Below are 22,340 nucleotides of genomic sequence, written 5' to 3'. Positions count from 1 at the left end.
CAGGGCATGGAGGGAAGGCTGCTTTCACCTTATTCCCCCCCACCCAGACGACCAAGCAGGACATCTTTGGTGTGCCTCCCACATGCCCACATGGGCAGCCCAGCTCCGTGCAGCCCTGTGAAGCACTTGTTGTTCCAGCCTCCGGGCATCCCTCAATGCAACACACAGAACACTCTATGTGCTCATCTCTGTGACTCCTCAGGCGATGCTCGGTAGCCAGGTTGAGTGCGAGAGCCTTAACCTCAGCTAAAAGCCAGGTTCGTTAAGGTGGTTAGGTGGGCGGGAAGCAGTGGCATGTGTGAGAATCCCGCCACTTCTCACAACCAGCCTAACCTTGCCTGGGGCAGCCCAGGCAGGGTTAGGTTGGTTGTGAGAACAGCCTCACAGTCTAAAAAGAAACACAAGGTAGACACCAGCAACAGCCACTGGAGGAATGCTGAGCTGGGGGTTGAATAAACACTAGTTGCTCTCCCCTTGTTTAATATAATGAGAATCACCATTTTGAAAGATGCTTCTTTGCCCAGTTAGCAGGGGAGTTATTTTTTTATGTCTATTAAAACATTGTTGTATTCTATTTAGTAATCTTTTGTGTTTTGTTGTTTGGATGTTTGTCCAAGTGGGGATCTTGTAAAGAGTCAGGGCGGGGGCTGAAAAAGGAAAGAAGGAAAAGGGAGCGAAAGGAGAAAGAGAACATGGAGTTGCTTCTGAATAAAGTCGTAATTAAACTAGCATAAGATTTCTTCATGTTTACAAGGGAAGCAGTTATAAAACAAACAAGTTACATAACCAATGTTTACTGGTCACACACCTCTTCTGGTGTCATACATCCTCTTATCCCTTTGGGGATTGTTTTATAGCTACTTTCCTCATAAACACAAAGTAATTTTATGCAGATTTAACCAAGAGTTTATTCAGAAACAACTCCACTTTCTCCTTCTCCTTTCTCTCCCTTTTCCTTTCTCACTCTACCCCCGACACACTCTCTACAGGATCCCCACTGGGACAAACTTCTCAACATCAAAACAGAAAAGATTACTAGATAAAATATAATAGGGATTGCATGTATGTACACATGCATGCACACACACACAAACGTGTGTGTATATACATACACACACACACAAAATCTTGTTACCTTGTGTCACATAAATGAATAGCAGCAGCAATTCACTGTCTTTGTTTGCTCCCGCCCCTGTGGTGTCTCTGAAAATAGCACTTAATTTACTCCCCGAATAATTAACCTCTGTGCTTGAAATCGTATTGACTGAAGAAAGCAGATATTATCCATCATACTGGACCCTTCACCTGCATACAATAACTGAAATCTGCCACATTCTCATAGTAAAACAGGGAGGAGTATTCCACTTCCCTTAAATTAAAGCAAGGCATTTGGATGCTTCAATTATCCCTACAAAGCACTGCAAGCAGTTATGCCGCACTGTGTGTTCATAGTCAGATTGCTTGGGGGGTTATCTTCATGCTGTGGAGGGGAAAGCAAGTATATGCAAGCAATCCAGAAGAGATCTTGCATCGGTGAAAAGCCTTTGATAGTCTGGCAGCCCGTTTGATACCCCCGCTTCGTGTGTGAATCTGACGCTTCTGAATTTAGAAAGTTATAGCTGTTCTCATCAGGCCTATGAAATGCAGCAGAGATTCCTTCCTAAAGCCAAGAGGGCAGTGGCTGCAAACAACAGATGTAAGCAGAGCTCCCATAACTGTCAATTTTCGGAGGGTTTGCATTGAGAGGAGAGGAGGTGCTCTTTTGATTGATATTTCAGTGCTGTATATAAAGCAGAAGAATTCTTCTCTCCCTCTGCTTGTCATATTGGTCTGCATGCTCTGAACTGGACTTGTGACTACTTGCTGTTGTACCTGGCACATATTGGAAATAAAGATTGATTGAAACAATGCCGGAACCCACCAAAAAGGCTGGTAAGCTTATTCCCACATCGTTTACATATATATATATATATATATACACTAAATGCAAAGCAGTCATTTAAATCCAGCTTGCATTGAATAGGGACCAGGGAGGCAAAACTTGAACACTGATCCTTGCTACAACTTTTTCTGCTAACTGAGATAAGTAAAAAGATTGTATTGACATAAACTTGAACTCAATTTCAACCATTTGAAACCATAATTGGATGGCTTAATATGAAAGGCTAGAAAGTCCGGTTTAACTAGAACACTCTGGTGTGGGTTGTATGCAAGTTTATTATATTATTATTACAGTTCCCCCCCCCCTTTTTTTTGAAAGTTTCCTTTTTTAGTTCGCTCACAATCTTGATCCTGAAAGTTAATAGGATAATTCTTCTTTTTGTTTTCCAAAAGTGTTGGATTTTCTTACAGATTAATCAAAATTGTCCAGTACTTGTATTACAAAGAGCAGATATATGCTCAGTGTTACTAGTTATAAGGAAGATATAGTTATAAGGCTAGGACGGTTTTGTTATTACCAATTACAGCTGTTGAGAACTGTCACTGGGATTGTCTCACATATATTTAAACTTTATAGTATTCCCATAAACAATACTGTACTTCTCTCATTTCATGGTCATATGATCTCATTGTTAACAATTATGTATTGTTTTTCTATGTACCCATTTATATACATTTCATGCGCCTTATGAAGTGGAAAGTTTACACTGCAATCTATTTGTTAGTATTGTATGGTGCCACAGTGCTGCAACAAACACAGCCACCCCTCTGTCTGTGTGGCAGGTTTTTATCCATGTCTACCCAGTGGCGCACCTAGGTAATTTTGGAGCCCAGACCTGAAGGGTTTTGCAACCCCTCCCCCCCCCGCTTGAGGTGGGGTTGGGGTTGCCCTGGATGTTTGATAGTTACGCTGGTTCCCATATTCATTACCTTTCTCACTCTGTATCAAATTCTGAGACTGTTTTTGTGTTGAGGTGGGAATGCTGTCGATCTGAACTCCGAAGAAGGCCTACTGTCCTTTCCCCAGCAAAGACTCTACAAAATTGTTACACAGAAAAGAAACATTTGCTCCAGCTCTTCACAACAGGAGGATTATCTAGGTTTACATTTTACTGAATAGATGTTCATTCAGTCTACTTTTTTAAAAAACAACTTCCTGAGAAGGAGGTTCTGCAGCTTTCAAAGACATTATTCCGCCATTTCTCAGGCATCCTACTGTCTGTATTAAATCTGTCCATACAAAATCTGTGCTATTGTTCCTTGTCCTGCTCACAATGGTCCTCAGACAACAGAGAGTTTCCCTTTTGCTCCATGGCAGGTTTTCATATCCATGTCAACCCAGTGGCGCACCTAGGTAATTTTGGAGCCCATACCTGAAGGACTTTGCAACACCCCCCCCCCCCCGGCGTGAGGTGGGGTTCGGGGAAAATTAAATCTTTTTTAAAAAAAACTTTTTTCAACCACCACTGTGCAGCGGGGATGTGGAGACAGGGGGCAGTCGGCGAGGTGCGGACCGAGGTGAGGATGGCGGAGGTGGTGGCAAGAGCTCCTTCCCTGAGACCGCCTGCCACCCAAATGACAGGTTGGGCTGTTTTCAGCCCATTTAGGGACTCTCAGTGCACATGAAAAAAGTAAAAGAAAAGAAAAGATTTAACTTGCTCCCGACCCCCCTCCTGTGGGCAGTGGCAGGGTGGGCGCAGGGCAGTGGCGGGGCTCTGGGGAGCCCCCCTCCAGAACATTTGGAGACCCCCCTGCAGACAGGAGGCCACAGACCGGATCTTCAAGGTCTGTGACAAAGTGCACCTCTGTGTCAACCCACCCCAGTGCATGCCTACTTGGACATAATTCCTACTGAGTTGGTGGAATTGACTCCCAGGTATATGAGGTGTATAGGATGGCAAACTTAATCTTCTTCCGCTGTTATAAACCAGCCCAATTCCTTCAGCTTATCATTGATTGATTGATTGATTGATTGATTAAGTGCTGTCAAGTCAGTGTTGACTCTTAGCAACCACATAGATAGATTCTCTCCAGGATGCTCTGTCTTCAACTTGGCCTTTAAAGTCTCACAGTGGTGCATTCATTCGTTCTATTTTGTCTATCCATGTGGTTTTCTGGGTAAAATACAGGAGTGGTTTACCATTGCCTTCTCTGGCGCAGTATGAAATTATGCCTTTGTCATTGTCACTGAAGTGATTGTTTGCCTCCAGCACCTTCCTATATCGCTGCTGCCCAATATAGGTGCCTGTTTGCTTTAGCTGGGCAACTGGGATGACCTTCATGCTTTGGGAGGTATACTCCTACTGGGAGTATACCTCCCGGCGTACTTCGCTTATCCCTCCCAGGAACACCCCATCACCACAATGATGAAGCAGCATAGCAGGACTTGGGTGGTAGAGGGGGGAATCATTCATTACAAACTTAAAATTATTTTGGTCACAGTACTCTTAGGACCACTACATGCAAGGCAGATATCACTTTGGTGTAGGAATAACCACATGTACACCATGTTTACACAGCAACATATGAAAGGTGCCATAGCTGTCATAATATGTTTCCTTGTCATACAATAATAACACACATGCAAATTTTCTATGTGGAAATGATATTCAAGTAGAATATACCCTGGGGAAGAAAAGCCCTTAATCTTCTTTGGTATGGGATATTGAAAAAGGACATACTGTAGTTATGCTAAAGACCGAACACCATTTCCCCCTTGATGTGGCTCTGCAGATTCGGTTTGCTTTCATGCTCAAGAATATAACTCACTTCCATATTTAGGATCTGGAAAGGATATATCCTTGGGGCATATTGGAGAGTGGCTCTGTGGGGTTTTCACCTTGTCCTTTAGCTTGTGGCATGGATATCTTGTTGAGTGTTTTACAGGGTGTGCTTTACTAAACCTATTCCTTGTCCAACTGGTGCCTTTGACATATTGGACCTTGCTTGTTCCTTCTTTCCACTTGATGCATACTCTCTGTGATATGGACAATATGACCTAATCTTTTAGGGTTGTTGGTTAGACTTCTGGAGGGGACTGTCTTGCTCTGGATTCTATGGGGCTACCATTAATAGTAACTTTGCTGACTTAATAGCATTGTACATGTTTACAAAATGTTCTCCATTACAAAATATTTTCCATTAATGTCTCCAAAATGGATTAAAGGTTCCTTTTCATCACATTTACGATTTATATGTCAGATACCTTTTGCAAGTTTGTCATTATTACCCTTTCTGTCTTTTGCTTTGGCTGTATACTCAGCCATACAGAGAACATAAACTGACTACTACTTTGTGGTTTTCTTGGATTGTTTAGACAGAATATGTAATGTATTATTCAATAAGTTCTAAGAACACTACTTATATTTGTGACTAGCACTTCTGAAGTGTTTAAATGACAGGTCTCTAAACAATAAAGTTCTGGATTGGACCCAGTGCTCTAACTTCAATAAGTACTTGGCTTAAAACAAAAAAACAAACAAAACAAAAACTTTGGTTCATCCAAAGTTCACAATCTTGAAAGTGAAATCTCCCTATGGACCAGGAAGAATCGAGTTCGAATCCCCATTCAACCATGAAACTCACTGAAGCTCTTCTCACAATCCGTGAGAAGAACTTCTGTCAGGTCTGTGGGGAGAGCGGGCCTAGCCCGCTCTCCTCGCAGATGATCATAGTGCAGCCCTGGGCGGCTGGATCGGCCACTCACACGACTGCCGGCTCCGTCATTGAGCCAATGGGGGGCTGTGGGGATCGGGGGGCCGCACAGCCCCCGGAAGTCCCAGGATCCTGGAGAGACCCCCGTCACCGGGCCCGGGAGGTTGGCTGCTTCTCAGTCGGGGGTCTACTCGTGTGTCGCCGTGCACAGCGGAGACACACGAGCAATAATATGAGGTTAATGGAGCATTTGCTCCGTTAACCTCATTTAAGGGGACGGGGAATTAGGCAGGCTAGCCCCCTTGGAACCACCGGGCTCGCCTGAAAGCCCGGTGGTTCCCACAATCCCTGGAAAGCGGGCTAAGCTTCCTTAGCCCGCTTTCCAGTGGTCGTGGGAATAGCCTCACTGGGTGACTCACCTCACTGGGTGCCAGTCATGTATCTCTCAGCCTAACCTACTTCACAGGGCTGTTGTGAGGATAAAAATAACTATGCACCTCTGAACTCCTTGGAGGAAGAGAGGGATATAAATAAATAAATAAATAAATAAATAAATAAATAAATAAATAAACAAATAAATAAATAAAATAAACAGATCTTTACTTTAATGAAATGATAAGCAATAGTACCTTATGAGAAATACTCATCAGTTTATAAGTTTGGTACCTAACCTTATTATCAACCTTTTATTTTATATTATTTTATAAAAGATCCTGTTATTGTGACAAAGCATTTCCTTATCTTCAAGGTACAATGCCATATTGATCAGGGATTCTTTGAGCAGGATAGCATCTTTATAATAGGTGAAGGTTAATCCAGATTACCATTTAGAGCTTTGCTGCACTGCTACAATGTTATGATAATGCTGCAGAGGTAGGAGTAGGAGAAGAACTAGCCGGTTAATTGATTTCTTGTTTGTTCAATATTTCAACAAAGTGTGATTGCATAGAAAATTTGAACCACTAGATATGGCCAGCAAGCTATCAGTGAAAATGAGAGGTTAAGCAGCTTTCTGTAGGATATCAGGGTTTTAGCAACTCCAAGCGGGATCCAGCACCTTATAGGATTGAGTCCAAGACAACTAGTGTTGACAGGCTAGGAGGATCAGTTTGCTTGTTGGCATTGCTCCCTAAAGCCGGAGGACAATAACGGATGAAGCGAAAATAGCAGTACCAAATGCACACACGAGTAAGAGAGCCTAATCCTGCACCCAAACTACAGCCAACCCTCCTTCTAAAATATCTTCTTGTAATGCAAATGGTTTACATATATATTAGCATCATTTCTATTTGAGATGCTCTTAGATTAGCATCGGATTCAGTATTTAGAAAAAGAAACATAGTTGGCAAACTGGTTTATTGGTTTAACTTTCAAGTAAATCAAAGTCAAGTAAAGTTGGGTGTACAGGGAGATCATTGGTCTCATTTTGCTTCTCCTGTTTTTTGATTTGCTAAGCATGGCAGAACCAACAAATGGCTTGAGATGAGACTGAACATGAGATTAGAGAGATGTGATGTTCTGCAGGTCAAGTGTCTAGTGTTTCAATCAATCAATCAGAGGCGAGTTTTACGATCAGTGAGACTCGCCGTAAGGGGGTTAGCAGAGAGAGAGAGCAGGCTTAGCCCGCTCTCCCCACAGACGATCGCCAGGCAGCCCTGGGCAGCTGGAGCGGCTGCCCACGCGACTGCTGGCTCCATCATGGAGCCGGCAGGGGCTGCGGGGGTTGGGGGCGATGTGGCCCCCGGAAGTTCCAGGATGCCCTGCACAAGCACACGGGGCATCCTGGAGAGACCCCCGAGCCTGGGAGGATGCTTTTAGCGAGGTTTGTTGTCGGGATCCACGCGGTTCCCACTGTGGCACACAATCGCCAAAAAGTGGGCTACATATAACAATGCTCTCTGCGAGTGATTTTGAGAGCAATCTGCTCATTATCCAGGCACCTGTGCTGCTAACGGGGATTCACTTGTTCATTCTCCATTTCCCTCCTCCTTCAAGAAAGAAAGCCAATTTTTGGAATGAGTGCTTTATGAAAAAAATTATCAAAGGCCGTAGAAAAATTAATCTCTTTAAGGCTGAATACTTATGCAGATAAGAGCTGTTCAGGGCCGGACTGAAGGCACTGAGAGGGCAGTGGAATGTATGTGGGGAGGATGCTGGGTTATGAGCAGAATGGGTAAAGAGTGGGAGTATTCACTGCTGTTGAGTGCGGTGGGGCGCAGGGGCACCCCATGGGTGGGGTGCACTGGGAATAGGCTCTGTTGCCCTGTGGGCCAGTCTGAGCCTGCAGCTGTTCCACATATGACACAGGGTGAGGTGGTAAAATTGTGGACTTCACAATTCTTGTAGCACTTCAGACTACAAGAGAACAGTGGTCATAGGTTTTTTTTAATGCTCTCCACCTCAACAAAACAAAACAAAACCAACCCTGTATATAGTGGGGAGAAATACTGACCATAGCCCTTGCTCCAATGTATTAGGATGTATGTGGTAGGATGTGTCCTACCACCAGAACCCAAGCCCACAAGCAGGGAGTTTTCTTTTTTATTGTTGGGAGCATTAAACAAAATGACCACCCCCACCCCCACTGCCAGCCTGAGTGGTACAATCTGGATTCTATAATGTCACTGTAATGGCTGATTTGATTTAAAGTGTGGAATGACCTTTAGTCTTACTAAAATCAGATAATTTCTAGTAAAGTCCTTGGGACAGCAATAAACTGTGCGATGTGAGAAGCTTGTGTTCAAGTTCTAGGTGAGAACTTACTCGCCCTCCACACACTTTGCAGAGTTCTGTCCTCTTTTCCAGTGGACTTCCATGCTGTGTTCAGCTGCCAAGCAAGGACCTCATGCGATTTTGACAGTGACACCTGCTGGTCAGCAATTGCTATCCAAAGGAACCCACCCCTTTCCCCATTCAGCAGAAAAGTAGTCATTAAAGGGGCAGGTTATTCCCTCTGAAAGCAAGAGCTGGCTGGCAGGTGGTGCTGTGAAGATCATGTAAGGTCCCTGCTTGGTGTCCAAATACAGCATGAGTTCTCTCTGGGAAAGGGGATGGAAACCTGTGGGCATGTTGGAGAGTAAATCTTGCATCCCGCAGTTTATTGCCATCTGGGAGGCCTCCTAGAAAATAATAGCAATCTGGGTAGACTGTCCAGACATCACAAAGTGGGTTTCTGTACCTTTAAAGGTGCACACAAAAGAAGAAGATTCCACCAGAACCCAAAACTGTATTTGGTTTTGTTTGGCAATCTGCCTGTATAGATCCCATTGCAGAAAGAGGCCTGCCCTGAGTACTGCTGTGAGGTGTCCTCTGCTACTCAAATGCTTCTTTCCATATCCAACTCCCACACTTCCTCCTGTGATATCAGATTAATGTTGACCTTCAGCCACCCCCTCTTTATTTCTTGCTTCACAGTCATCTCTCTTAGTCTGCGTAGAAATAAATCCCAGTTAACAACTGCTCCACCTTTTGTTTTTTTCACATTTGGTGAAAACAGGACAATGTTTTGTAAGAATACTTTCCCTTTGCAAATCATACAGGGCACACATACTTATGGCACACTCCTATACACACCTATGTCCCACTAAGTTCAATAGGAGTTACTCCTGGGTAAATATACTTAATTCCAGCCCAAACCATCATCCAGCTACTTTAAGTGCTTCCAAAATTTTGTGCACCTGTGCTAGCTGGCCAGATAGTTCCTCTGCTGGAAAATGGCAGCCAGAAAGGACATTGGAAGCTGTTTCTGTGTCATTTCTGGGCACTCAAAAGCGTGAACAGGCAAATTTCACCTATTTTTCTACCCACCGATAATGAAGCTAGGTCTCTAAGACACAATCATGGATACACGAAGCCACAGATACGGAGTCCGTGGGTAATGAGGGCCACCTGTACTGAGTTGATAGGAAAAGCTACATCTCCCTACAGGAGGCTAATAATGACAATGGGAAATTTAAGTCCCGCGTAACAAAATAATCAGGCTCAAACTACTGGTGACATTAAAACCATTATTGTATTTCAGGTTTCCTTAAAAAAAAAAACACGGATATAGATTAGGACCATGGTGTGAGGGGAAGGGGGGTTAACTCTTTACTCCCCAACACTGCAGTCCCGACAAAAATCTCCCCACCCAAAGCTGCTTTGGTCGCAATAGTAGTTTCCCTCTCAGGACAAGTAGCTGCTTGGGATGGGGAGGTTTTAAACTGGGATAATAGTGCAGGAGGGAAAGGATTACCCCCTACCTCCCCTTATGTCCTGATCTATACTGGGTCCCTTGCAGCTTCTATTTTATTTTATTTTTTAAGAAAGATGAAAATACCTTGATGCTTTGGATAGTCTGACCCTCAGATGCATTGGGAAATTAGTTAGTTAGTTAGTTAGTTAATCATTTTTGTGGCTCACGTGATATATGTATCCCTAGGTGATGTACATAATTTATAATACGAGTGTTAAAACAGAATAAAAACAATTTTACAGAATAAAAAGAGTTAAACAGTTTACAATTAATTTTAACTAAAAGCCTGAGGAAACAGGTGCATATTGAGGGTCTTTTAAAAAGCAATCAGAGATGGAGAAGCTCTTATTTTGAAAATGAGCATATTCCAGAGCCCTGGGGCAGCCACAGAGAAGGCCTGGCCCCAAGTTGCCACTAAATGAGCAGTGGCAATTGTAACTGAACCTCCCCAGAAGATCTTAAGAGGCAGTAGGGGTCATGAGTAAGGAGGTGCTCTAATTCTTACGTACTCTGGGCCCAAGCTGTTAAGGGGTTATAGGTAATAACCAGCATTTTGTAATTTCCTCAAAAACATATTGGTAGCCAGTTTTAAAATCAGTGTTATACGTTCTCTTTGGGTTGTCCCAGAGACCAGTCTGGCTGCTGAATTCTGCACCAATTGTAGTTCCTGGACTACATAAAAGGGCAGCCCCATGACAGTAGTCAAGGCTGGTGGTAACCAACATATGTACCACTGTTTTAAGATCACTTACCTCCAGAAATGGAAGGATGTTTAGGCATGTTTAGTCATGCTTCCCCCACCCCCAGAATACCCCGCTGAGAATTATGCAATGCTCTGTGTAGCATTGTGAGGGGAAAACATGGATGCCAGTGAGAACACCGCTGCTGCTGTTGCATGCTGCTCTTCCATAATAAACGTGCCAGTTTTTCAGAGGGAAGAAGAGTAGGGAAGGTTTAAAAAATGAAGCCATGGTATGTATTCTTCTTGATGTCAGTGTAGTGCGTGGGCTGAAAGCAGTTTGATAAAGGAAAGAAACTTGATCACTAGATTCAAGTCAGCAGCCTTGATATTTTTATTCTATTTTAAGGTCTACCAGCTTCCTGGCAATCCCCTAGTTTGTGACTTCCACACTTCTGGCATCTCAAGGCAAGATTCCAAGGCAACCTCCTGCTAGATTTATCTGCCTAAAAACAAAAGCTCCTCTCTAGGTTTGGATTATAGTACCCTGGCACTTTGCGTTTGCAGTGAGCACACAGCTCTCTTCCGCTTGCACACTGGGGCAAGATCACAAGGTATGGAGATCAAAATAAACCAACTAATCACTCTGTATCTGGCAACAAATTAATCACTCTGGATCTCCAATCACTGACTGTCAGAAACGTCTTGTGTGTTGAGTACTGTGATGTTCATCAGCTATAATATACAGAAACTGAAATACTGTAATGTAAAAATGACCAATTGTGGCATTAGAAAAGAAATGCCGGGAGAGGGCACAGAAAGAGCAAAGTGCTTTTCTTGGAGTGGGGAACTTTGTCCCACATTAGATTTCTGAAAGAGAATTTACCGTATGTTTTCCACATGGCTCTGTGGTCGCCAGGAGTTGACACTGCCTTGAAGGCACAACCTTTCCTCTTTCCTTTTACATTCATGCCATCATCCTAAATATATTTTCTCTGAAATAAATTCTACTGATTTTGACAGGGTGAAAAGTTCTCTACCCTGCCCCAGTTCTGTCAAGCAACTGACAGAAGGGAGCCCATGGAGAACTGCTCTTGAATGATGAAACAGAAAAGCACTCTGATGGTGTGAAAAGAACCTTTTCTTCAAGTAACCACAGGAATCTAGCAATAGCGGTTGGGAGCAAACTATTTGACTGGTGAGATGCCTGCTCCCCACTCTGGCATCACGTATAAAAATGATGAACCACAGTCCAAACTTCCAGTAAATAAAACACAGTGCTCAGAGAGATATTTGGGTGAAACCATGGTTGGGACTGAGGATACTGGGAATAGCCCATAGTTGGCACCATCCATACGACCCACTGATGATTAATTCCCAAGATGAATCATTTTATAAGAGCTGGTATGGTGGACTGCAGTATCTCCCATCCTTTTAAGTAACAAGTACTCCCTAACTTCTGAAAAATGTAAGAAGTACTTCAGTTTTTCAGTGGGTTTTATACTTGCAGTAATGTGTGCCATATGTTGGGGAAAGGGCTATGTACACATCTGTGATGTGACAGATGTCTGATCTAGTGTGAGTAGGTTGGCCTTTTACACCAGGGATACACAATTCAAGTCATGTTGGGCTAGAGGTGATGTTGGCCAGTACTAAGAGGTCTGAACCTAGGATCATTGGGAAATATAAAGTTCAATGCATTGTGCAGCGTGCCAGTTTTTTGGCCATCATTTTGAGAGGAAGAAGGGGAAAGGTGGGGAGGGAAAGGTGGGGAGAAAGAGAGAGACTAATTCTAGACAATGACCACCAGTGTCCTGCTTGCTGGGCTTCTTTCCCCTCTCCCCTCTCTTTGTAACCCCTGCATGAGCCTCGGGTACTCCCAGGAGTATGTGTAATAGGGTGTGCAAACTGGCTCAACGTCGAGCCAGTTCGATGTTGAGCCAGTTTGGTTCGATGGCTCGGGGTTGAAATGAACCACCCCCTGTTCGGTCCAACCCCAGACTAAACACCCCCGAATGTTTGGGGTTTGCGAGATTTTTAGTTTAAAAAAAAAATTCTTTAGCCTTACTCCCCTCGGGGGAGTTCCTGGAGGTGGTGGTGGTGGGGTCCATGGAGGTTCCCCCTCCCCCCGCTGGCTCTCTCCATTGCCCCCTCCAGCTGGTTCGGCTCTTCGGCCTTCACCCAGAGGCCCAGCGGCCACTTTGGAGGCCGCATGCCTATGCACTTGGCCTCTGCGTGGCCCGGCCAGGGGTCAAACAGGTGAGGAAAATTGGCCTTTCTTGCACTAATAATCCCTCTTGGTTCCCAAATGCTGACCAATTGCATGCTAGAGGGTGTAAACTTAGATGATAACCTTGTTCCAGAATCACATCTGTGGAGGTCATGAGTGCGATTACTCTCCAGTGAGTGGAATGCACTTGGCACATGCTCAGAGGCATTCTCATCTTTATTAATAGCCCATATTCCAGGGCTAAGACCTGGCACTAAAAGCATGTGAATATGTGCTCTGGTTTAAATTACAGCTTTTATTTAAGGGATTTAAATGGCCTTACATTTGGAACTCTTAAAACTATTAACTACTCTAAGATAAATAGTTGATATATGGAAAGTTGGACGTGGCCTTGAGGGCTATGTGAGCTAAACCCTTTGCCTTGGCAGGGTTCTCTGGATCGACACCACAACCAAACGGCAGTTGTCTGAGCTGTTATGCTGAGCCCACCGTTATCCTTTGCTGCGTAAACGACAGTTTCAGCTCCGAATCCATCCAAAACTAAATACATCCCATTCCTTCATTCTTTCCTCTTGCCCTGTGATCTAAACTTTCTGTCACATTTTATGGCCATCCTTCCTACTATGAGGTCAGTAACAAAATGTGATGACCAGAAAGGCATGTCATAGGCACAGTGGAGGAGTCACCTGTGCTAAGTGGAATGATGTTATTACCTCCCACATCTTGCATTCAATGCTTCCTCCTCATCAAATCCAAAATGGAGTGTATATCTGGGGAGAGCTTGGAGTCTGCATCAGATAGACTGTCAAGAGTCACTCTGTTCAAATACAGGGAGCATTTTCAGACAGCAGGCTTTACCGCGAGTTTACTGTGAGGCTTTACTGCGAGTGTGAAGTTGCCCCAAAAAAGACTCAAAAAGTGGATTTTTTTTCCTTAACCCCAGACATACATTGGGCTACACTCTAACGTGCAATGAAAAACCCAAACCTTGTGTGAAGTGCTCCCCGATAGCTAGCAGGGACTTCAGGGTAAATCTGGCTGATATGTGAACACACACCCTCCATTCTGGAGGAGATGCGGATTAAAAGCCCTGTGTGGAAAAAGTTCCAGGAGGCTTCACGCACAGGTCTTCTGCCCCAAATCTCCTTCGGGAGAGTGTGTGTGTGTTCACACACCAACCAAACTTAGCCCAAACCCCCGTAGAGATCCTTGGACCCACTCCATGCACAAATTGGGCTTTGTGATGCAAACTCAACATATGTCTGAGTTTTTAAAATGCTGGTTTTAAGCTGCTTTTTCTGAAGCAGACAGGGAGAGGTGCTGATGTAGAATCATTAGCATGATAAGAGGCATCCTCTCTTCACAAATGCAGATCTATCTCTGCGGGGAGCTTTCCCCCCACCATTGACTAGCAGGAAAATACTGATGCTTGCCAGGTGTACTTGTTTCAAGAGAAAACCGAGAGCAGAGGGGAAGGGCTGCTTCCCTAAATGCCACGAGTGTACTTCGAAGTGGCTTTGCTCAACATTTACCCCGAAGCCTGAAGTCAAGAGTGAATAACCTCCAGGTGGTCATTTAAAAGGGAATATATATATAGGGCAGCAAATAGGTTTAGCTGTCATTTCCTCTTCCTAGGAGGGATAGGAATAGTAGCTCTGGGGTGGTGGAGGGAGGGGTTGCTAAAAGAATTTCCAGCACTTCAACAATCTATGAACCTTAGTTGTTTGGGGGAAAGCCATGGACTTAAAGTGGTATAAGCCTGATTTAGATTTGTAGTGTGGATAGGGCCTCGGTTATAAACATGTATCAGTGCTTCAGGAACATAGAAGTGGCACAAAAGGAGACAGGGAAGGTCCTGTATTGCTGCTTTCAGCCATGTTAGCAGTCACCAAGAAGTAGTGTAGAACCTTTCATTCTATTATTCTAAGAAGAAGTGAAAGTAGGAAGTGGAGGAGAAAGTGCTGCTCTTGCCTAGAGTTATGCTAGAGCTTCCTCTCCTCTGTGGTGCTTCTGGTAGTAGTGGTGAGCAAGAAGGTGAGTGAGCTAGTGGATGAAGGGGACACCTCAAAAGCTGCCCAAAGCACCTTGGCTCGCTTCACTGCAATGTAAGGCCATCCCTGAATCAACCTACCATTACACTTTCACCACATCCATTCTCAACACACCACCTTGGTCGTGGGAAATCCTTATTCGATTGTCAAGGCGTGGCACCATTGAACTGAAAGAGAGTACAACTTCTGATTTTGAACAGCTACTGGGATCTGATCAGCAACTCACTCTCAAACAGATATGGAAGATGAGTTGTGGCCCAATGCATACTTCTGTATCGGCAGATAATAAATTCTGGGCATTAGGCCCCTTGGGTAACTTGGCCTCTTGTGTAAATCTGGAGCCATAATCCTCTTCCTGGCATGGCTAAGACATGAAAGCATTGCTCTGTATACATCAAGTAACAGCTGTGGCTTCACTTTGATGACACTTCTTGATATTCTAGCCTTGTTCTGCCATCCAGTGAAAAGCGGTGATGGGTAAATTTCCATCCTTGCCACATAGTTGGCTTCAACAAGCTGTCTTCAAACTAAGCTTGATAACCAGCAGTACAGCTTTAAGCGACATGACTGCCTAAACATTGCCTGAGAGCAACTTCTGAAAAAGTCATAAGGGGCTACTTTGCAGAACTTGTAAAGCAGCGTTTTTCCTTATATTTATTGGTTGGGAGGGAAATGATGATGGTTTTGTATACATGTAGGCTCTGCGCACAGCACTCACAAAAAAATGGGGAGGTTAGGAATGGAGACAGTGCGAGTGGTCCCCCTCTCCTCATCTGTGGCAAGTCACCTACAGGGTTTCCAGCCATACTAAAAGAGCTAGCAAAAGTTCAGAAAACAGAGCAGAGATGAAGTTTTGAGGAAGCCCTGGGTGAGGGAACTGTCACTTGCAATTTGTGTAACATGGCAATTTTGCTTAGATGTTGCAGCAAAGCACAGAAGCAATAGCAATAGCAATAGCACTTACATTTATATACCACTCTATAGCCAGAGCTCTCTAAGCGGTTTACAATGATTTAGCATATTGCCCCCAACATTCTGGGTACTCATTTTACCGACCTCGGAAGGATGGAAGGCTGAGTCAACCTTGAGCCCCTGGTCAGGATCGAACTTGTAACCTTCTGGTTACAGGGCGGCAGTTTTACCACTGTGCCACCAGGGGCTCCTGGTGGCGCAGAAGCTGTTCTCACAATCAGCCGAGCCCAGGATTAGGAAGCCAAGCCTGGGTTTGGCTGCCCATGAGAACTGCTTGGATCCATGTGGAGCTCAGCTGAGGTTAAGGGCGCAAAAATGCTGGCACAAAGATGGGCACCTCCATCTGGGAGATGGGCACAGAGATGGGCACCCCCTTGGCATGCAGTGCACTGTGGGATACTCGGAGGCCGGATAATGAGTCCCAGCCTCTATTGCTTTACACTGTCAGGAGCAGCACAGATAGCTGTCCATGTTGCTGCCGGCAGCTCGGCCTGTGTGGGCGTGCAGCTTGTACACAGCAGGACAAAGAGCCGACATCTGGGGGAAGGTAGGTTGAACCTTTCCTTCTCCCCCACCCGCCCATCCGGCTGCACATGTGTTTGGGTGAATGGCAGTCCATTACAAAGGCTGTAACTTTTGTCCATTGTGGCTGGGGATGATGGAAGTCCCTGCTAGTCACCCCAAGTCACCCCTGCTAACTTGGCAAAGAGGCACCTTTTAACGTGGTGATTCTCTTTATTTAGCAGGGGGAGGGTAACTGGCCCTAGCCACCCCCAGCACAGAACCTCCAATGACTGTTGCTGGTGTCTATCTTGTGTTTCTTTTTAGATTGTGAGCCCTTTGGGGACAGGGAGCCATCTTGTTTGTTTGTTATTTCTCTGTGTAAACCGCCCTGAGCTATTTTTGGAAGGGTGCTATGGAAATCAAATAAGTAATAAGTAATAATAAGTGTAGTCCAATGACATCTTGAGACCCAAGGTTGGGAACCTCTGTCCTAGAGGAAAGGTCATTCAGGAGGCACATCACAATGGTTGCCAGATATCGAAGAGGCTGCTATAAAGAATGGAGATGCACCAAGCCCCCTCAGTTTATACAGGTGGGACGTTTCAATCATTGCTGGTAGATCTGTATGGGGACCTGTATAGCACACACAAAGCCTCTTTTTATGATCAGTGAAAGGGCTCACGGGCGGGCTGCCTTCCCTGCAGACGATCCTGCTTGTGTTGCTGGGTGCGCTCCCCATGTGCCCGGACAAATACCTGTGCAGCCAGGCAGCGGGGAGGGTCGGGGGCCCGGATGTGCCATCCCGGCCTCTGGAACTACCAAGATGTACCACGCAAGTGCGCAGTGCATAATGGGGATCCCCCTTCCCTCCCCGGGACCCCCGTAGTGTGGCAGCTACAGCTGCCACATGGTCCAAAAATGAGGTTAAGGGAGTGCTTGCTCTCTTAACCTCATTTTAAAGGGTGGCTGTTCAGGCAAGTTTGCTGCCATGTTGCAACCAGGATTGGGCCCGATCCTGTCGGTTCACATGTGTGTGCAAAACCGGGCTGGGCTCCCAGTTTTGCACGCACGTGTGAATAGCCTCATAGTTTGCCATTTACAGTAAGTGTATTTATGTCTTCAAGCAGGAAATTTATTGTCTTTTCCCAAGATCTTTCTGACACACATGCATAACAGCTTGAAGCTTACAGCCTGGGAAACTAACATTTGGGTGTGCTCTGATAGTACCCTAAGAGTTGAGTGCCAGAAGTTGTAGAATCTCCTCTGACTGTTCATAAAAATACAGGATTTCAACTTGCGTTAAGGACAAGACAAGGGTCTTTCTAAATGTAAAGATGGGCACTTGCATTGCTGGTCACTAATGATATGACCAGGACTAGCCCATATCTGGTGATGATACTCACACAGTCCCAATCCCACATAGCACTTGCAAACAAAAATAATGGAGCTTGCTGTGGAAAACAACACTGTTTTCCCACAACTCAGTGGTTTTCCTTCTGAAGAACAAAGACCAGACTACAAGAGTATCTTCTCATGCTGCAATTCTTCTTCTTCTTCTTTTTAATTTTAGTAATTTTCTATTTTTACACAGAAGAGCCTTCGGCTTTCCTGGCTAGGTCTGTATTGACATTTCACCAACCTTGGCAGCTGAAGAGGTTCATCGTGATTCAATGAGGAAAACTTCTCTCCCATGATGATGGCATGCTTTGTCAGGCGTTCAGAGCAAGGATTTGATCCATAGTAAAGTCCCTCACAACAGCACCTAGCCAGACAGCCTTATAAGGCTATTGGACGGTAGAGGGTGGCACCTGGGAACTTCACAGAGCATGCTACATCAGGGCAAAGCAGAATTGTAACAGCCATTTGACCTTTTTTTCTTGCCTGACAAGTCCATCCTGAGCAAATAGCCTTGGGTGCTGTTATGTGTTTGCCTTTACTGGCTTCCCTCAGAAGTAGAGCTGACAGCCAAGGACATCCCCGTGTTGGAAGACAATGGATACATACAGGCCATGCCAAGTGGCCATTTAAATTGGATTATATCAGTGATCTTAACTATTTTTCCAGCGGAGGCCACTTTGGCAAAAAAGCTTCAGTGTGAGAGCCATTTCCACCCACACTGACCTCAGCCCCAGTACCAAAGGAGAACCCTTAAGAGAAAGGGAGCCCTGTCAACCACCAGAGTTATTTTAGAAGGTGTGCACAGAATGCTAGAAAGGACAGTCCTTCCCAGTGCTTTCCCCAGAGAGCTCATGTTCCAAGAGGGCACTGGGGCTCAAGAGGGCTCCATTTCTCTTAAAGGAGCTCCACCAGTGCTTGGCAAATGCAGCACCACATGGCGGGAATGGTTGCTTCCTCACAGTGCCAGAGGGTATCTGAATAGGCCTAATAGCACACGTAGGGAATCACACTTAGAGGCTATTCCCATGATCAATGGAAAGCGGGCTAAGGGAGCTTAGCCCAGTTTCCATTGATCGTGGGAACCACTGGGCATGCAGGCAAGCCCACTGCTCTCAAGCCGGCTAGTCCGCCTAAAACACCCTCCCCTTAAATGAGGTTAATGGAGTGAGCGCTCCCTTAACCTCATTTTGTTGCTCATTTGTCAACACAGCATGCAGCGACACATGAGTAGACCCCCGACCGGGAGGCTGCAAGCAGATTCTCGGGCTCAGGGGTCTCTCCAGGATGCCCCACGCACTCACGCGGGGCATCCTGGGACTTCCAGAGCCCCTGCCACTTCCGTGATGGAGCTGTCAGTTGTGTGGGTGGCCGATCCAGCCGCCCAGGGCTCCGCCACCAATTGTCTGCAGGGAGAGCGGGCTAAGCTAAGCCCGCTCTCCCCGCAGACCTCATTGAGGCGCTTCACAGCAATCATGTGAAGCGCCTTTTAGGGTTGATGGAAGCCTCCACTGGCTCCTAGACCTTGCAATGAAGAACGCTGGATTAGATCATTGCAATGTGCTGCTCTGTCAGTGTCTGAGGCTGCCTTTGAAATGTGTTTGGCTCAGAAGGGCAGCAGCTGGAACATTATTGGGTGCAAAAGATTTTGATCATAGTACTCCACTGTTGTTCCAGCTACACTGGTTGCCAGTTTGTTTCAGGGTCCAGTTCAAAGTGCTGGTCTTAACCTGAACAGTCTGAGACCAAGATATCTTAAGGATTGCATCTCCTCATATGAAGGTGTCATTGAGCAGGCATTCAATGGCAGATGCCTACTGATAGTGTCCAACTGCCTGAGGTGCAGTGGTATCAGTGAGAGGCAGGCTTTCTTGACTGCAGTGCCTAGTTTGTTGTATACCTTCCCCAGAGAGATTTGCATCTCCACCCCACTGTTGGCTTTCCACTGTGGCTAAGGCTTGGCTTTTTAGGAAAGCCTTTGAGCTTTCCTAAATGTAGTCTGCATTTTTGCTGGATATTTTTTTTTACATCACATAATGTAGTCTGCATTTTTGCTGTTGTCATTGATTTGCTTTGTTTAGTTTCTTGTTCTATTTTATGGTTATTGACTGGTTGTTTTACTTTTCTGTTATTGTAAATTCCCTTGAGTGTTTTTCAATGAAAAGGTGACATACAAATATTGTAACAGATAAACACATTTGTGAGAGGGGTCCTATTTCAACTCCCCCCTCCCCCATTTTCAGTGGGCCAGGGACAGGTTTTCCCCATAGTAGTATGCATCTTTTGGAACTCCATATGCTTCAGCTATTCCCACTGATCAGGGAAAATTCCTGTTTTCTGGTGCTTTGCTCCAGTAAATCATTACCCCTCTTTATTAGAACGCTTGCTTGAATATTTTAGCCTGGGTTGTTGTTCTTCAGGGGTCAGCTCTTAGGTGCTTTCCAGACTAGCTGCTCTTCAGCAGCAAAATGCCTCCATTCAGGCAAGTTGCATTCAGATCATAAACAGAATGGGGAGCAGTCTCGCAGCAAATAACAACCCGGGGGGAAAGCAACTTCTTTATGCCAGATATACAACATCCTAGCTCTATTTCGCAGCAATTAAATTCAAAGCAAGGCATTGGAAATGTGAACGACACTCTGTGGTGTCAGGACGCAGGAAGTGTGGAAGCACACTTCCGAGATATGTCCTGGCCCCGTTGTAGGGTCTAGTTTGGAAAGCCCCTTAGAGTCTCTAGGTAAATCTTGGAATGCAATATAGACCTACTATCCTCAGTGTCAACGCATGCTCATGAACTCACTGCAAAGAATGAGGTATATTTTGAACAGTTGATAATTGTCCTGGAAGAGGTTATGTTGTCCTAGAATATCTGGTCAGAAGAACCTCCTTTTCTTGTAAGTCTACAAAAGACAGCTTATTTCCAGAGTAAATGAATACAGCCCACAGAAGGTGGCAAGGAGCCTTCAATAATATGGAGTAGTGATCCTTGGTTTGATAATTGGGATGTTACAAGCATGCCCCCTTTTGGGTCCGAGAAATGTTGTAGGGTATGGCGCTTCCATTTGAGGGATACGGCTAGGGGGAACTTACTTCAAATGTTTAGAAATGCTTGACTAACAATCAGAAGGTTGCTGGTTCGAATCACTGCTGGTATGTTTCCCAGACTACTGGGAACACCTATATCGGGCAGCAGTGATATAGGAAGATGCTGAAAGGCATCATCTCATACTGCACTGGAAGAGGCAATGGTAAACCCCTCCTACCAAAGAAAACTCACAGGGCTCTGTGGGTGTCAGGAGTTGAAATCGACTTGACGGCACACTTTACCTGAGAGAGAGAGAGAGAGAGATGGGCTTTTTAGGTTTTGATCATTGTCTTGTATTGGATTTTGCTAGCCAGCTAAAAAGCAGGCAGATAAATAATGAATACACCAAAGAGCTCCTGGGTGTTAACATTTCCACAGAAGTCACCTTGTGGGATTTCCTGAAGGTTTTTTGTGGAGGACAAATCATTGCACACACCAGGGCTAGCATCAAAGGTCAGCATTCTTGGGCAGCTGTACCTGGCCAAGTGCTGTGGGAGCACCCATTGTTGACCCCGACCCATTACTGCTGCTGCTACTCCTCATGCTTGTTTGAGGATGGAAGAGGTTTATACAACTACTAGTAAAACTTGGGATGGTATTATGATTGTATTACTTAAAGAATGTAAGTTACATTCTGGAGGGAAACATCCTGGTGTGTGAAGGGGGCAGAAGTAACAGTCAGTCTCTGATAGAAGCAGTTAGTTGGCAGCAGGACTCCAAGAGCGCTGTACAGTTTACCCAATATGCCTGCAAATAAATAAGACTCTTTGCCTGAGTCTTCTTCAGAAACATCACAAAATGGCTTGTAGTTTGCAAGCATATTAACTAGGGATGTGCCTGAATGGTCTTCGGCAGCGGCGGGGGTAGTACTTTAAGGGCGGGGGAGGGTGTACTCACACACCCCCGCCGTGTTTCCCCCGCTGGCGCTCTGCAAATTTCAAGCCCCTTGAAGTTGTGAGCATGCGTGCACCTGTTGTGCGTGCGCACGCGCGCCCGTCTGCCGCATGACGGACGCACGCTCGCAACTTCCGGCCACTTCCAGCCGACGGGGGGAACGGGGCGGCAGGGAGGAATGCTGCCACCCCAAGGGGCTTGAAATTTGCAGAGCGCTGGCGGGGGAAATGCGGCGGGGGGGGTGAGTACACCCCCCCGCCCTTAAAGTACTACCCCCGCCGGTGCCGAAGCACCAAATCCAGCCCCAGCGCCGAAACGTTTCGGAGGCCTTTACAATGGCCTCCGAAACGTTTCGGGCACAAGCCTAATATTAACGTCTTATCTCTCTGTGACTCTAGGCTTTCCCTAGCTCTATCCATCATTCCTCATGCTTCCCGATGGGAGAGTTTTCCCACATTTCCCGGGATTTTGGATTTATTTATTTTTTAAAGTTTTTTGCTAGTCTGGGCAAAGTCTGAAACCTTCTTGCAAAAACGGCATGATTCCTTGCTCCTCCCTCCTGGCAATCAGGGGAGAAAGGGGACAGGATGGCAAGACGGGCACTACATGCCCTGGTCCCCGAAGATGAAGCAACACAAAGATGAATGTTCACAAGCACATGCACTCGAGGTGGTAACGGGAGCAAAGCAACCCCATTAGAG

At 45.4% G+C, this 22,340-nt stretch overlaps 1 protein-coding gene across 12 annotated transcripts in view; it reads left to right on the top strand.

Annotated features, from left to right (window-relative positions):
- The first annotated feature begins 1,792 nt into the window (after window positions 1–1,792).
- MYBPC1 (myosin binding protein C1) overlaps window positions 1,793–22,340 on the top strand; it is a 130,947-nt gene continuing 110,399 nt past the window's right edge. For 8 of the 12 annotated variants that reach the window (XM_053255296.1, XM_053255297.1, XM_053255295.1 and 5 more), the window contains exon 1: window positions 1,793–1,932. In XM_053255296.1, the coding sequence (XP_053111271.1) occupies window positions 1,908–1,932 (25 nt within the window). In that variant the 5' untranslated portion in view covers window positions 1,793–1,907. The remainder of the gene's footprint in view (window positions 1,933–22,340) is intronic. The other 4 variants (XM_053255304.1, XM_053255301.1, XM_053255298.1 and 1 more) reach the window with 1 other exon arrangement.

This window comes from Hemicordylus capensis, chromosome 5, assembly GCF_027244095.1.
Source record: "Hemicordylus capensis ecotype Gifberg chromosome 5, rHemCap1.1.pri, whole genome shotgun sequence".
NCBI classification, from domain to species: Eukaryota; Metazoa; Chordata; class Lepidosauria; order Squamata; family Cordylidae; genus Hemicordylus; species Hemicordylus capensis.
The sequence above is the reverse complement of the archived record's forward strand: the minus strand, read 5'-3'. Positions and strand labels throughout refer to the sequence as shown.